The sequence below is a fragment of the Harpia harpyja genome, chromosome Z (genome assembly GCF_026419915.1).
Source record: "Harpia harpyja isolate bHarHar1 chromosome Z, bHarHar1 primary haplotype, whole genome shotgun sequence".
Classification (NCBI taxonomy): Eukaryota; Metazoa; Chordata; class Aves; order Accipitriformes; family Accipitridae; genus Harpia; species Harpia harpyja.
Window position 1 is genome coordinate 7182220 of NC_068969.1, and position 12225 is coordinate 7194444.

General features: G+C 42.8%; 2 protein-coding genes across 5 annotated transcripts; one reads left to right on the plus strand and one right to left on the minus strand.

The window, feature by feature from the left end:
- Positions 1-393: 393 nt before the first annotated feature.
- On the minus strand, positions 394-3163 carry SPCS1 (signal peptidase complex subunit 1). Its single transcript, XM_052777444.1, has 4 exons — positions 2737-3163; positions 1976-2035; positions 1548-1634; positions 394-580 (listed from the first exon to the last, which is right to left on the minus strand). The coding sequence occupies exons 1-4, from the start codon at positions 3118-3120 to the stop codon at positions 458-460; spliced, it is 654 nt and encodes a 217-aa protein (XP_052633404.1). The 5' UTR covers positions 3121-3163; the 3' UTR covers positions 394-457.
- Positions 3158-12097, plus strand: GLT8D1 (glycosyltransferase 8 domain containing 1). 4 transcript variants are annotated; one of them, XM_052777441.1, is made up of 10 exons: positions 3158-3218; positions 4955-5014; positions 5125-5223; positions 6613-6829; positions 7496-7613; positions 8150-8234; positions 8470-8582; positions 9152-9318; positions 9504-9616; positions 10279-12097. In XM_052777441.1, exons 2-10 carry the CDS (start codon positions 4999-5001, stop codon positions 10467-10469), a joined length of 1119 nt encoding a protein of 372 aa, XP_052633401.1. In that variant the 5' UTR covers positions 3158-3218; positions 4955-4998; the 3' UTR covers positions 10470-12097. The 4 variants fall into 4 exon arrangements, with proteins under 4 accessions (XP_052633401.1, XP_052633398.1, XP_052633399.1 ...); XM_052777438.1 differs by lacking the exon at positions 3158-3218 and adding an exon at positions 3233-3504; XM_052777439.1 differs by lacking the exon at positions 3158-3218 and adding an exon at positions 3233-3431.
- Positions 12098-12225: the final 128 nt, after the last annotated feature.

Consider the following 12225-nt stretch of genomic DNA (forward strand, 5'->3'; position numbering starts at 1 on the left):
CTCCTATTCTAGAACAGTTTCTAGTTCTTAGCGTTTTTCAGAACTGTGGGGTATGTACTGTTTTACAGTACTTAAGCTGTCAGTAGTGCCAGGTTGTGTTTTACACATGGTTAGAAATATTTTAGTAGAAGTCCAGCTGTATATTATCTTTTAGGCTACAGCAACAGCTTAGCTATACTTGATTTGATTCACTGTGTTCCTTTTTACTAACATACTTGAGTGAGATGTGATCTCCAGTAGCCTTCTAAAGTTAATCCCCCCACCCTGCCTTCCCAGTGACTTCACTGAAACTCCAGGAAAAATTTAGTGAGCCTTCATGCTCTCTGCAGATCTTGGTGTGCTCACAGTAGTATACAAAGTAGTAAGAAAGAACCCAAACACTAAGCCAAGAAGTATCTCCCAGTGGAAATGCATTTAACAAAATTTAACAAAGTAACAGCGTGAAGAACCACATTTTTTAGCTTTTAGCATGTCTCTTTGGCTTTCTGTCTGCTGGCTTCTTTTCTTCTGTTCCTGACTCTTGGACCGGTAGCCACTTCAGAGGATTGCGGCGGTACATAGGCCACGGAGGGAGTGTTAGCTTAGAGAAAAGGAATGAAGTCAGAACATGTAAATCAAGATGCTAGATAAGTGTTTTGTAGAGCTTGTTAAGAAAATCTCATTCCCTAACTATTGTACCCATTAGTCTTCATACAGTTTCATACTATAAAGAGAAATATACATACATAGTTTAGATTGTATACTGCATAGTCATGCTTAAGTAAGCATGACTAAAGGACCCCAGCTCATTGCAAGGAGGAGAATGACAGCACCCACCCTGAAGAAAAAAGGATACCCCTGGACTAACGCGGTAACGCCGGCATCCTAGCCCCTCTAACGCCTCTGTGAAACCCTGCAATTATCTGGCATCATAGGTAAGTAACTGTAGCAAGACCTACTTCAGGGACGTTTAGATCAAGAAAGCAGCAGATGGATGATGATGCCACAGAATTATAGTGGCTTTTCAAAACAGTAGTATGTGTGTGTTAAGTAGCAATTGGTCAAATCATGTTGTATCTGAATGCCTGAAAGGCATAAGAACCATGTGTAAAACCGCATTTGGTGTGCCACCATTGGAACACAACACCTCACGTGCATGAATAAGGAATTACTCTTGTAATTCTATACTTTGTGTCCTAGCCTCTCTCCTTGGTCGGCATGGGCCTGCTGCAAAATTTTCATGACAAGCTACTACTGCACAGAAAGCCTCACTGTCCTTTCTGTTATCAGTGCTATCAGCTTGACTTAAAAGTAACATACAATTGAAATGAAAAATTAATTCAAAAGCAGTATTAAATTGCAGTGTTCTCTAAAATCTTACTAGCATTTGAGAAAAGGCACTTACTGGCTTGTAAAGGACTTTCTTCGGATCAAAGAAAGTAAAAATATGTATTAACAATCTGAGTTATATAGCAAACATTTGACAATACTGACAGCCCCTTAATTTAATGATTATTTCAGGTTAAATAGTGCATGTATTTTCTGGTTTGGGGAAAAAAAATTCTTACCAAACACGATAAAGCAAATCCAGCCATAACTATGTAGACAGTCCATCCAAACTGTTCAGTGATGTATCCATAGATGAAGCCAATTATCTGGGAAAAAAAAAATTAAACAATCAAACTTTTGTTTATTTAAACAAAAACATTTCCCATGCCATGATTAAGTTTGGGGGCAGGGGGCAGCAGTTAAGTAGAAAAATACAAGTTTTTCAAAAGCACAGTTCATACATCTTTCTAACCTTGTTTTCAAAATTGTAGGCCAATATTGAAAGTAAAAGACTGAAAGAAGAAAAGTCTTAATCCATGACAGCCCCTCTGATCTTGTCTAAAGCTTTTTGTGATCCAGTTAAGCCAAACAATCAGAAAAAAATGTTGTTTGTAAGATCAGAAGACAAAGTCCTTGTTGTTAGCACCCATAGTTCTAGTATACTTACTGCAGAGACAAGAATGATTCCTTGAAAAATCTGTTCTGCTAATTTTTGGCCCTTGTAGTCCTGTAGAAAGAGATACGTTTCTGTCAATTACCCAGAACACAAACCTACCAGTTAAACTCTTTCAGGTTAGAGCCTAGAGTCAGCCTGACCACAGGTTCTCAGCTTTTTTTGTTCAACTTTCAAACCAGGCTGGAATTATTTTTCTTACAGTGTCTGGATTTCCAGTGTAAAAGAATTAAGCTCTTAATTCACACTTAACACCTGCCCTCTATTCTTGACCACATCATCTAAAAATAAAAGCAAGCACTGTCTGTTCAGGATAAGTCATGCAAGTTCAAAATACCATTGCCGTTCGCTTAATACCGCTATGCAAAAGCCGTAACACCAGAAAAGAGTACATGCTTGAAGGGACCCGGTACGTGTGTCAGCTGCGCTTGCACGGCTTTAGAAAACGTGGCTCTCGCTGAGAACGCTTTGCCTTCTGGCTGTACAGAGCACAGACAGACCGGTACAGAGGGTTTCCCTTGCACAGCTGTACATCGCCGTCATTTCACAGCCCATTAAAGCTCGACTTTTCAGAACAAAAGATCGAAATGATACGGAGTACCATCCCTCAGCCCCAACAGCAGTTCCTCACACGCAGGTACCGACAACCGCACGGCGGAAGGGGAACGCTACAACCCGCACACAGCCGCGTCACCAGCAGCGACAAGGGGTCGAGGGCCGGGGCGCGGCCGGTCCTCCCGTGGCGGCTGCCCTACCATCTGCGTGGGGATGGAGCGGAAGATGTTCAGCATGGCGGCGGCGGAGAGCGGCGCCTCCCGGTCCTCGTCCTGCTTCTTGTCGTAGGCGTCTCCGCTTTCCTCGCCGGGGCCCCGCGATGGCTGCCGGCTGTCCCCGTCGACCAGCGAGGAGGCGGCGGCGGGCCGGCTCGGCCGGTACCGCTGCTCAGCACGGCGCCCACCCCGCTGAAACAGGACCGGAAGGCGGCTGCTGAGCTGGCCGGAAACACGCCCCTTTCGCTCCGCCCCGTCCTCCGTCAGCCCGCCGTGGCCTCCTCCCGCCTCAGCCATCGGCTCCGCGCCGCCGCCGCCCCGGGCCTCGGCCTCAGCCTGCTCCGCGCCGCCGTAGCCCTTCGCCGCCATCGGCAACGGCCGCCGCCGACGCGGCGCGGGACGCTGTCTCCCCGGCAACGGCGGCTTCGAGCCTCAGGACCCCTGACTGAGGGGCCTTCAAGCGGCAGGTGCGAGGCGCCGCCGGCGTCGCCCGTCGGGAATCGACGCTGACTTGGCAGCTCGCGGGCGGCCCTTCCCGCCCAAGGCTCGAGCTCTCCTCGCGAAGTCGCCGCCATCTGCCGCAGGCCCGCTCGTGGTGCAGCAGGGCAGGCGCGGCGCGGCCTTCGCCCCTCGCGGCCATCAGGCATCGCGGCGGACACCTGCGGCCCGTTGGGCTTCTGGTGCGTGGCGGCGGCCGCGGGGGCGGCGCGCTGCCGAGGTGGCAGTCGGCGGCGGCGACGGCGCGGGCGGACGGTGAGGGGAACGGGGGAGGGGGGGGAAGGTCTCGGTGGAGGAGGGGGAAGGTCTCGGTGGAGGAGAGCTGGGCTCGGCCCTGCCGGCCTCGGAGCGGGGCTCCTGGGGCCCCCTCCCGGGCTGTGCCTCCCGCGGGCCGCGGAGGAGGAGCCCCGCCGCGGCGGCGGCCGGAGGGAGCGCGGTTTATGCTGCCGGGCGATGCAGTGAGACGGGGGGGAACGGTCGTGTGCCCGGCTTAGTGTGTGTGAACCGTGTCGCCGGAGTAACCGGCGTTGCGGCGGCGTAGCGACGAGCGGGTGTTTTGAGTATTTTAGCGTGGGTTTGTGTTTGCACGGACAGTAATTTCTGGAAAAGTCAGTCTGTAAATGCTTTTAGCGCAGGCTGCTGTAGTGTCACTGAAGGGCAGAAGTCGTATGTAGGTGCGTGCACCCTCAGCATCGCTGCCACCGGGGCTGAGGAGCATTGCATTGTACTCCTGTAAAGTAAGGCTACGTGTCCTGACCCATTTCAGTAGTCCTGTAGGCACGGTACACGGCATTTAGTTGTTGTGCCCGATAAACGTATCTTCCCCGTGGGAGAAATGCAGCAGCGGAAAGAAGATGGTTACGTCTGACACATATAACAGTCACAACACAGTTTGCAGTATTTTAATTTGGAGATTTTGCGGTGACTGAACTGTTGCTTTTCCGTGAATTTTGCATCTTGTTATGGTGTGAGTGCTTTCTGTGTGTTACTTGAGAGCTACTTCACATTCCAGGTTATGTAGTTCTTGTTCTGATTTTACAATCACATTTACCGTTAAATAATGAATAAGTGTGTTTGAATTGCATACCAAAATTGCATCATTGCATTCTGTTTTTACCCCCTTCTATAACGTGATAGTAACACCTTCTTTCACACTTTTGTGATCTTTTTTGTGCAATGGCACTTCAGCTGATATGTTGTTATATTTCACGTAGAGAATTTCATGGTTTTGGAAGTGTATAATGCTATTTGTTAAAATCTTATAAACACCGTGTCCTGCCAAAATCTTGCTGTTAGTTATGGAAAGAAATGTATAATCATTTGCCTTATTGCTGAGATGCTTCCATTTCAGATAGTTAAATAAATTTGTTCAACAGTAAAGAAACCATGTGTAATTTTCCAGATTCTTTTCAGATCACTTATGACTGGCAGAAGGAGTTGGTTTTTTTTCTGTCAGTGAAGTAAGTGGCAAGATCTGTATGTCTCCCTTTTTATCTCCGAGTTCTTCTTTAGATATGACATTGTAGCTACATAGTTACTGAGATACCATACTCAGTTATTCACATGTGACATACAGCTTTGTCTTTTTAAGAGAAGGAAACATTTGCTGCATTTGGAAACTGGACGTTCCTGGTGATAGTGTGCTATGCCTTGTGTAGGCATGCACTGGACATAGGAAGTGACTGCTGTGTTTTTTCTCTTGCAGGTTTGCAGGAACCTTATGCTAATACATAAAATAACAGAAGAAAAATGACATTAAGGAAAGGTATGTGTATATGTGTGTGTCTAATGTTTTTAAAATCTCTTTTGTACTTTTCTGAGTTTCCCAATCTTTCTCTGGTTATATTGATAAACTTTTTTCTTCTAAATTTTCAGTGAACATTTCCATCCTTGTAGTGGCTGTCGTCATATTTTTGCTAGTTCTTCATCATAACTTTCTAGGCCTCAGTGACTTCTTGAAACGGGAATTGTCAGGTATGTTGGGTTTTATTTTAATTCAAATTTTCTTTTTTTTTTTTTTTTTTTTTTAAGGTTGGTGGGAAAACACATGCTCTGGCCAGGCAGAAACCACCACGTTGCTGAAATAACTTGTATGATAATGATCAATCATTTGCATAACAAGATATGATTTTTGTACTCTCTTATGAGTAAATCTTTTCCTGTTCTCATACCAAGAAACTTCAGCTTGGTGGGCTTGTCTGTTCTTGCTGTCCTGTGACTTTTCTCAGCCAGGAAGCCAGGCAAGGTAGCAGTAAGGGTTCCTTCTGGCTTTAAAAGTCATAAAGATATGATTCATTTTACTTAGCAAAGAGATTTCATTTTCCAGAGTCCACTTCTAAGAACTGCATGTGGTCCCACAGAGCCTCCCCATGTCCCCATTAACTGCCAAGCCCTAGTTTGCCACTCCTGGGAGCTGTTGCTTCTGGGTAGCCGTTGTACAGGTGCTTCCCAACAGTGGTAGAATAAGCCTGACAGGCCTTAACTAGGAATCAGTTGAAGTCAAAGCTGTTGAGCTCTGTCATTAGGAAGTGGCAAACAGAGCAGAAGCTGAGCTTTGCGAACAGCAGACCACTGCCTGCAAACTGCCAAGTCCCTGTTTGCTATGTTCCTCAAATTACCTAAAATTATCTAATATGTAATAGTCTAGATCATCTGAAAGGTACCAATGTTGTGATAAAAAGTCCGGGTAGGGGGTGATTTGCCAGCTTTTACAGGTGATGTGGTCTAGTAATAAATTTCAATGCTGACCTCCCATTTTCCTATCTGTGCACTGTGAGTATAAATTCTTGTGGTTTCAGCTTAGATAATGTAGTGTGATCTGTGATCCCTGAATAAACATGGGCTGTACTTAATGCCTTGATCTTTGGCGGGAAAAAATTCGCAACAGTGACTTTAATTTAGAATTTTTGTTTTCTTCATTGGTTCCTACCTAAGAGGAAAAGAAAAGATAAGAAAAAGAACGAAGGGTGATGTGGAGAAGACTAGGAAGGTGGTTAGGGTAAACAGGAGGGGGAGGTCAGTGAGATTATAGACATGGCAGAGTGGACCAAGGGTAAGTGCAGCTTACTGTAGTTTAAGCCTCATTTTAGTACCTTGTTGTGCTGTGTGTGAATATGTACAGTTAAATGCATGTAGTTTATTTGTAAGTGTGATGTTTTCCTATTCATTAACATCTCAGATTCTCAAGAGGAGGTGCTCTATTTTAAGTGTTTGATACTGGCACGCTGTAATCTACACCTCAGCTCGGACATTCAAGTCCTTGCATAGTAGAAATAATTGAAGGTGTTAGGAATTTTAGTGTGGTAGTAAAGTCTGTGTTTCATTTGCATAAAACAAGTATGTGATGCCATTTGTACTCCACAGATTCAAATCCATTAGGACTTCAGCCTATAGATTTCATACCTGCAGTTCCCCAGAGGCTGGCAGATGAAAGGAATGATAAGGAGATTTCTGTGGTCATTGCAGCATCAGATGAGAGGCTTGGGGGTGCAATTGCAGCCATGAACAGTATTTACCGTCACACCAAATCCAACGTGGTTTTCTATATTGTTACTTTGAATGATACTGTGGATCACTTGAGGTAATGATCTTTTCATTAGATTCCCACAATACTGTAAAACTTAAGTATCTCTGAGAAGAGGAGGAGCTGACTTTCCCTGGAACTGCACTCCTCTAAATTGCAGTCCTATCTGCTGCTGCTTATTGCAGCTTTTTGACAAGGCTGCTGTGGGGAGCCCTACAGTCATTCCTTCTGGTAATGTTTCAGGGATGGAAAAGAGCCATCTTTTCCAGCGGGGTTATATCCAACCCGTGGGGTTGGAGTTCGTTGGTGGAGGGGTTGTAAAAAGTACTTCCTACATTTCATCTAAGCAATTCAAATGCTGGCAATGAGGTTTCTTCGTTTTTCTAGATTGTTCTTTGATCCTTTCATTTTTACCCACATCCATTCACACTGATACTTTTTTGTGAAGGATCTGTGATAACAGGACCACATACTTCTAATAAAATAAGAAGCAACCTCATACCTTTCATGTGTCACAGCTGTGCAGTACGCTGATGGTGGGCATACCCCTGCAGTCATACAGGACACCACCACCATCAGCCATAGATTATATTCTATACGTATGTTTGTTGGATAGGGAAGCGAGTGGCCAGATCAAGGTCTGTGTCATTGGCAATCGGATCTCTTACTTTTCATTTGATTTTGTTTTATTTAACAAGATCTGTGCCTTTCTCCTGTTTGCAGGCTGTGGCTAAGTAACACTGCTCTGAAAAATTTGAGATACCGAATTTTGGATTTTGACCCTCGTGTCTTAGAAGGGAAAGTACAAGTGGATCCTCAAAAGGCAGACACCTTAAAACCAGTGAGGATGATGTCGATTACTTTTTGCAATTATTAGTTAGTAACAATATATTTTGATATTGGCTTTTGAACACAACTCGAGATCAAAACGAAATCTGTTAACATAGAAGCAATCTTTTATAATCAGATTCCTAAACTTCAGTAAGTTTCCAGATAGTGAGAGATGGATTTGAGTATCTACATATGCATGCCTAGTATCATTTTTTGCTGCTAGCTACAGTGAAACACAGCAGCTTGCATGTCAAGCATGCCAACACATCAGAGATGCTACAGATATGTGTGGAGAAATATGAAACTCTAATATAGACCAGTTTAAAGTTAGTTTATCAATGCACAAATTCATAGGAAACCAGGAATTGATGGAACCTGTTTATTTTAAATAACTTCTAGGACATTGCTGCCTACCTTACTTCATTGATAGAAGTTGTCTTGGACCTTAGTGCCATAGATAATTGCCAGGAGTATCAGTCAATTTCACATTTATTTGGACAATTTTTCATTTAATTCTTCACTTCTTTTGCTTTCTTGTTTTCACAGTTAACCTTTGCAAGATTCTACTTGCCCAGTTTGGTACCTCATGCAGAGAAGGCCATCTATGTGGATGATGATATAATAGTGCAAGGTACGGGACCTTTTCTTAGCCTTTTGCCCCTGGCCTTATGCTGAGGTCAGTATGCCATCTCCGACAGTAACCAAACACTTCTACTTCACAGAAAGATATAGAAACTTTGTAAATATGAATAAGTTGGATTAAACTGAGTGGTTTTTTTCTGCTGTAACAATGGACTGAACAAAAAGTCACTCAGCGCTTCAACAGGATTACTTTTAATTTTTCTGTGCTTACTTCCATTTTCCAGATGATATTCTTGAACTTTACAACACTCCATTGAAACCTGGACATGCAGCTGCATTTTCAGATGATTGTGACTCAACCACTAATAAAGTTGCTGTCCGTGGAGCAGGCAATCAGGTTAGTTTTATTCTGATTCAATGGTAACAATACTAGAGATCCCAGGCTTTGGAAACAAGCACTTGGTTTTAATGTTCTTGCAGTTTGACTTCCAAATGCAGTGAACCTAAAGGTGTGTGACTGTCCCTACCCAAATCAATTTACTCTGATGTTTGTGTTACAAATGACGCTTGCAGTTTCTGTTTAGGCAAGGTAAAAGCACTTCAAGATTTTGCTGTGCTTTACAATGAGGGCAATTCCCAGTGTGGAACAGCAGGAGGTCTTAGAACATTAGAGGGAGAATTTTTCATTTGTGAGTGTATAAAAAGTGCTTTTCTGGGAGTGGTACCATATTAATAATATGGTATTATTGAGACCATGCAGCATTCCTTAAAATATGTGGTTTATATAACCATATTTTTTAAATGTAGACCTCTTAAGCTTTCTTTCTCTCATTTTGAAGGAAGGTATTTGCTTTAACAACTTCAAGTTATGCTTGTCTGTTGGGAGTTGTGCAAAATTTTTCTTTAAATAGTAATTTGACCATATTTTAAGCTAATTTCTACTCTCTTTTTTTTTTTTTCCCCCAGTATAATTATATTGGGTTTCTGGATTACAAAAAAGAAACCATCCGAAAGCTTGCTATGAAAGCCAACACCTGCTCTTTCAATCCAGGAGTTTTTGTTGCCAACTTGACAGAATGGAAATTGCAGAACATCACTAAGCAATTGGAGAAGTGGATGGCACTTAATGTAGCGTAAGTACCCCCAAGCTGGGGGCGACAGTGGGTCAGGGGTTGGGTTATGGTGATGGCATTTAACTGTTAAATGAAAGGCTGTATGTGTATCTGTGGATTCCTGTCATGCAGCTGCAAGTGACAAATCAACTGATTTAGGGCCACACAAGCATCCTTTCCCAACTTTTTTTCATCTTCTCTTCCAGAGAGGAACTTTACAGTAGGACTCTGGCTGGCAGCATCACGACACCTCCACTGCTAATTGTATTTTACAAGCAACATTCCAGTATTGATCCCATGTGGAATGTCCGTCATCTCGGTATGTATGAAACATTTGTGACACTCTTCCCCCAGTGTGCTTTTCCAGGTCTGTAGCTGGACACCTAGTTGATGATGCAGCAAATGGATCTTTTCTTCCCCTATTTTATACCTTGTTCTTTAAGAAACACTGCTTTGCAACACCATCTTAGGGCTTGTGGGCCTGATCCTTCATGTTCTTTTTTGAACTGCCAGGGAAATAGCTCTTGAATTGAATTACTTTCAAATTACTTCTCATTTTCCTCTTCTTTTTCCACATATATATTGTATCTGAAGGTGTTTCTTCCAAGACTGTTGAGAAAAACAGACATTCGTATCTGTTCTGCTAATGGTGAAACCCCAGTGCTGGGAGAGGTTTCTTAGGTTTTGTTTCCAATGAACAATTCATAGGCTGCTGAATACATCTGCGTATTAAGGGGGTTTTAAAGAACTTGGAAGTTAAGGCAGTACATTAAAAAGATACCGAGACAAATCAAAGTGGCATTCAGCTGCACCTGATTATGTTTTTCACTTTGCCCTGATTTCCGCCTCCCATATCACCTCCTTTCTCCATAAATGACAACATTTCCTTTGTTGAAATCCTTTGTTTTGAAGTTAAAATGTTGCATGTTGGTGTTTCTGTTGCCTTTATTTCAGGCACTAATGCTTCTTTTTCAATAAAAGGGTCTAGTGCTGGGAAAAGGTACTCTCCTCAGTTTCTGAAAGCTGCCAAGCTGCTCCATTGGAATGGACATTTCAAACCATGGGGAAGAACAGCTTCATATGCTGAAGTCTGGGAGAAGTGGTATGTCCCTGACCCTACAGGCAAGTTCAGCCTGCTCCGCAGACATTCAGAAGCCTATGAAGCAAAGTAGAGTCAATTTTAATAACTGACGGCATTTTCTCAGGAAACTTCTGGAGCCAAGCAGAACTTTTTTTTTTTTTTTTTTTTTTTTGCCAACTTGTATTAGAGAGCAGTCCTTGCCTTCTGGAGCACAAGGTGACGCACTTATTCAGGTGTGGTTCTGAAATGCACAGGTCAAAAGGAGACTTGCTTCACTTGTGTGACAGAAAATGCTACTCCAGCAACACTATAGAAAGCAAGGGAGGATCTCCACAAACTAGCACTTTTGTTAGTTCATTTCTGTCTATTGCATGTTCTTCTGCTCTTTACTACAAGTCTTCTACAGGAGGATCACTTTGTCAGCTACAGAAAGGAACAGTGTCTAAGAACAAGCTGCAACTTCAGCTGGTGCTTGCACCACACAGATCTTGCACAGCAATGTACTGTAATGAAGAGCTGCTTGGGTTTGTTCTGTTTTGGTTGGGGTTTTTTTGTTTGTTTCCTTATCCTGTGAAGTAGTTTCCTCAACAACCCTTTCTTGCATGAAATCTCCCCCCAACCATTTCTGTGCAGGTCTTTCTTGCAGAATTCTGCAAAATTGAATCTTGTTTTTTTGAAAGATGAATTTTTCAAGTATTATTTCACTATGCAAAGTGGTTTTAACTGCCAGTGAACACTAAAACATTTTTTTGTGAAGTGGTGGAGAAAACTTTGTTCAAAAATAAAAGCTAATTTTAACATCGTTGACTCAAACCTCAGGTAAATGGCAATCTGATTCTAGTCTTGATCTGATATATGAAGTGCATTTCCTTTGTACTTAAATACAGTAGCAAGTGATTGAAACTGAAGTCAATTGATCTCATATTTGCGAAAGCAATCTCATTCTAAAATTGCACAAAATGTTTATTTTGGGAATCGGGCTGTATGAATTACAGATTAATTTTGTTATTGTGAAGTTCCTCATAGCTCTCACAAGTGAGCATGGCTCTGCTATAGAAGTTTTTCCCAGTGTGCCTTTCCCAGTCTGGCCCTTTAAACTCACCAAGCAAGATTCCTGTGCCCTTTTGCAGCTGGCTGCCCATCGCCTTTTCTATAGGTAAGTTGTTTTTTTTCACAGTTGTAGTGTTAAGTTTGAGTAGTGGTTATTATTAGCTGATCTATCCCAGCAGCTACTGTGCCAACCATTCCATTTAATACAGGTTTGAACTCAAGTTGTCATTTTTATTCAATAATACTGCTTGCGAACAATCTTCAGTATAAGGTGATTAGACAAAAGGCTTTGTGTTAATGCAGTGACAGGCTGAGTGTTGCATGGTCTGAGATGCAGGCCAGCAGAGAGCTAAGGGGCTCGTTCATGAGTATAAGTATGGTTTTAGGACTGCTTTGTAATTTAAAAGGATTTCCAACTGCTTGACTCATTGCAGTCGCTGTCTATAGTTCTGTTTCTGTCATGGATGGTGATCTGTGGTTTGTTGCCTATCGTTTCTTTTTCTGGGTTTTGATGAACAAGAACCATTCTTACCCTTGAAGTGGTTAGAAGTAATGAAATAAGTTCAGTTACCAATCTTTGAAAAATTGTACTAGATCAGCTGACACCAACTGAATTCTGATGACCAGGCTGTATTTTAGGAGGCCTAAATAAACTGCATGTGTCTGTGCTGGACTTGATACTTTTTTAAGCTACCTAGGAAGACTGTGCCTCAACATCCATTTAGGGAAAATACAACTATCTATTAGAGAATGCAGCAATCAGACCTTTAAGTTAATAGGAAGAAAACAGATGCATA

What these genes read in the sequence shown, in the direction of transcription:
- GLT8D1 (XM_052777441.1), top strand. An exon ending in GATACTGTGGATCACTTGAG is followed by an intron (nt 6,830 to 7,495) that starts GTAATGATCTTT and finishes TCCTGTTTGCAG; the next exon opens with GCTGTGGCTAAGTAACACTG. An exon ending in TGATGATATAATAGTGCAAG is followed by an intron (nt 8,235 to 8,469) that starts GTACGGGACCTT and finishes TCCATTTTCCAG; the next exon opens with ATGATATTCTTGAACTTTAC.
- SPCS1 (XM_052777444.1), bottom strand. Translation starts at nt 3,120, where the DNA reads ATGGCGGCGAAGGGCTACGGCGGCGCGGAGCAGGCTGAGGCCGAGGCC. An exon ending in GAATCATTCTTGTCTCTGCA is followed by an intron (nt 1,635 to 1,975) that starts GTAAGTATACTA and finishes TTTTTTTCCCAG; the next exon opens with ATAATTGGCTTCATCTATGG. An exon ending in GATTTGCTTTATCGTGTTTG is followed by an intron (nt 581 to 1,547) that starts GTAAGAATTTTT and finishes CTTTTCTCTAAG; the next exon opens with CTAACACTCCCTCCGTGGCC.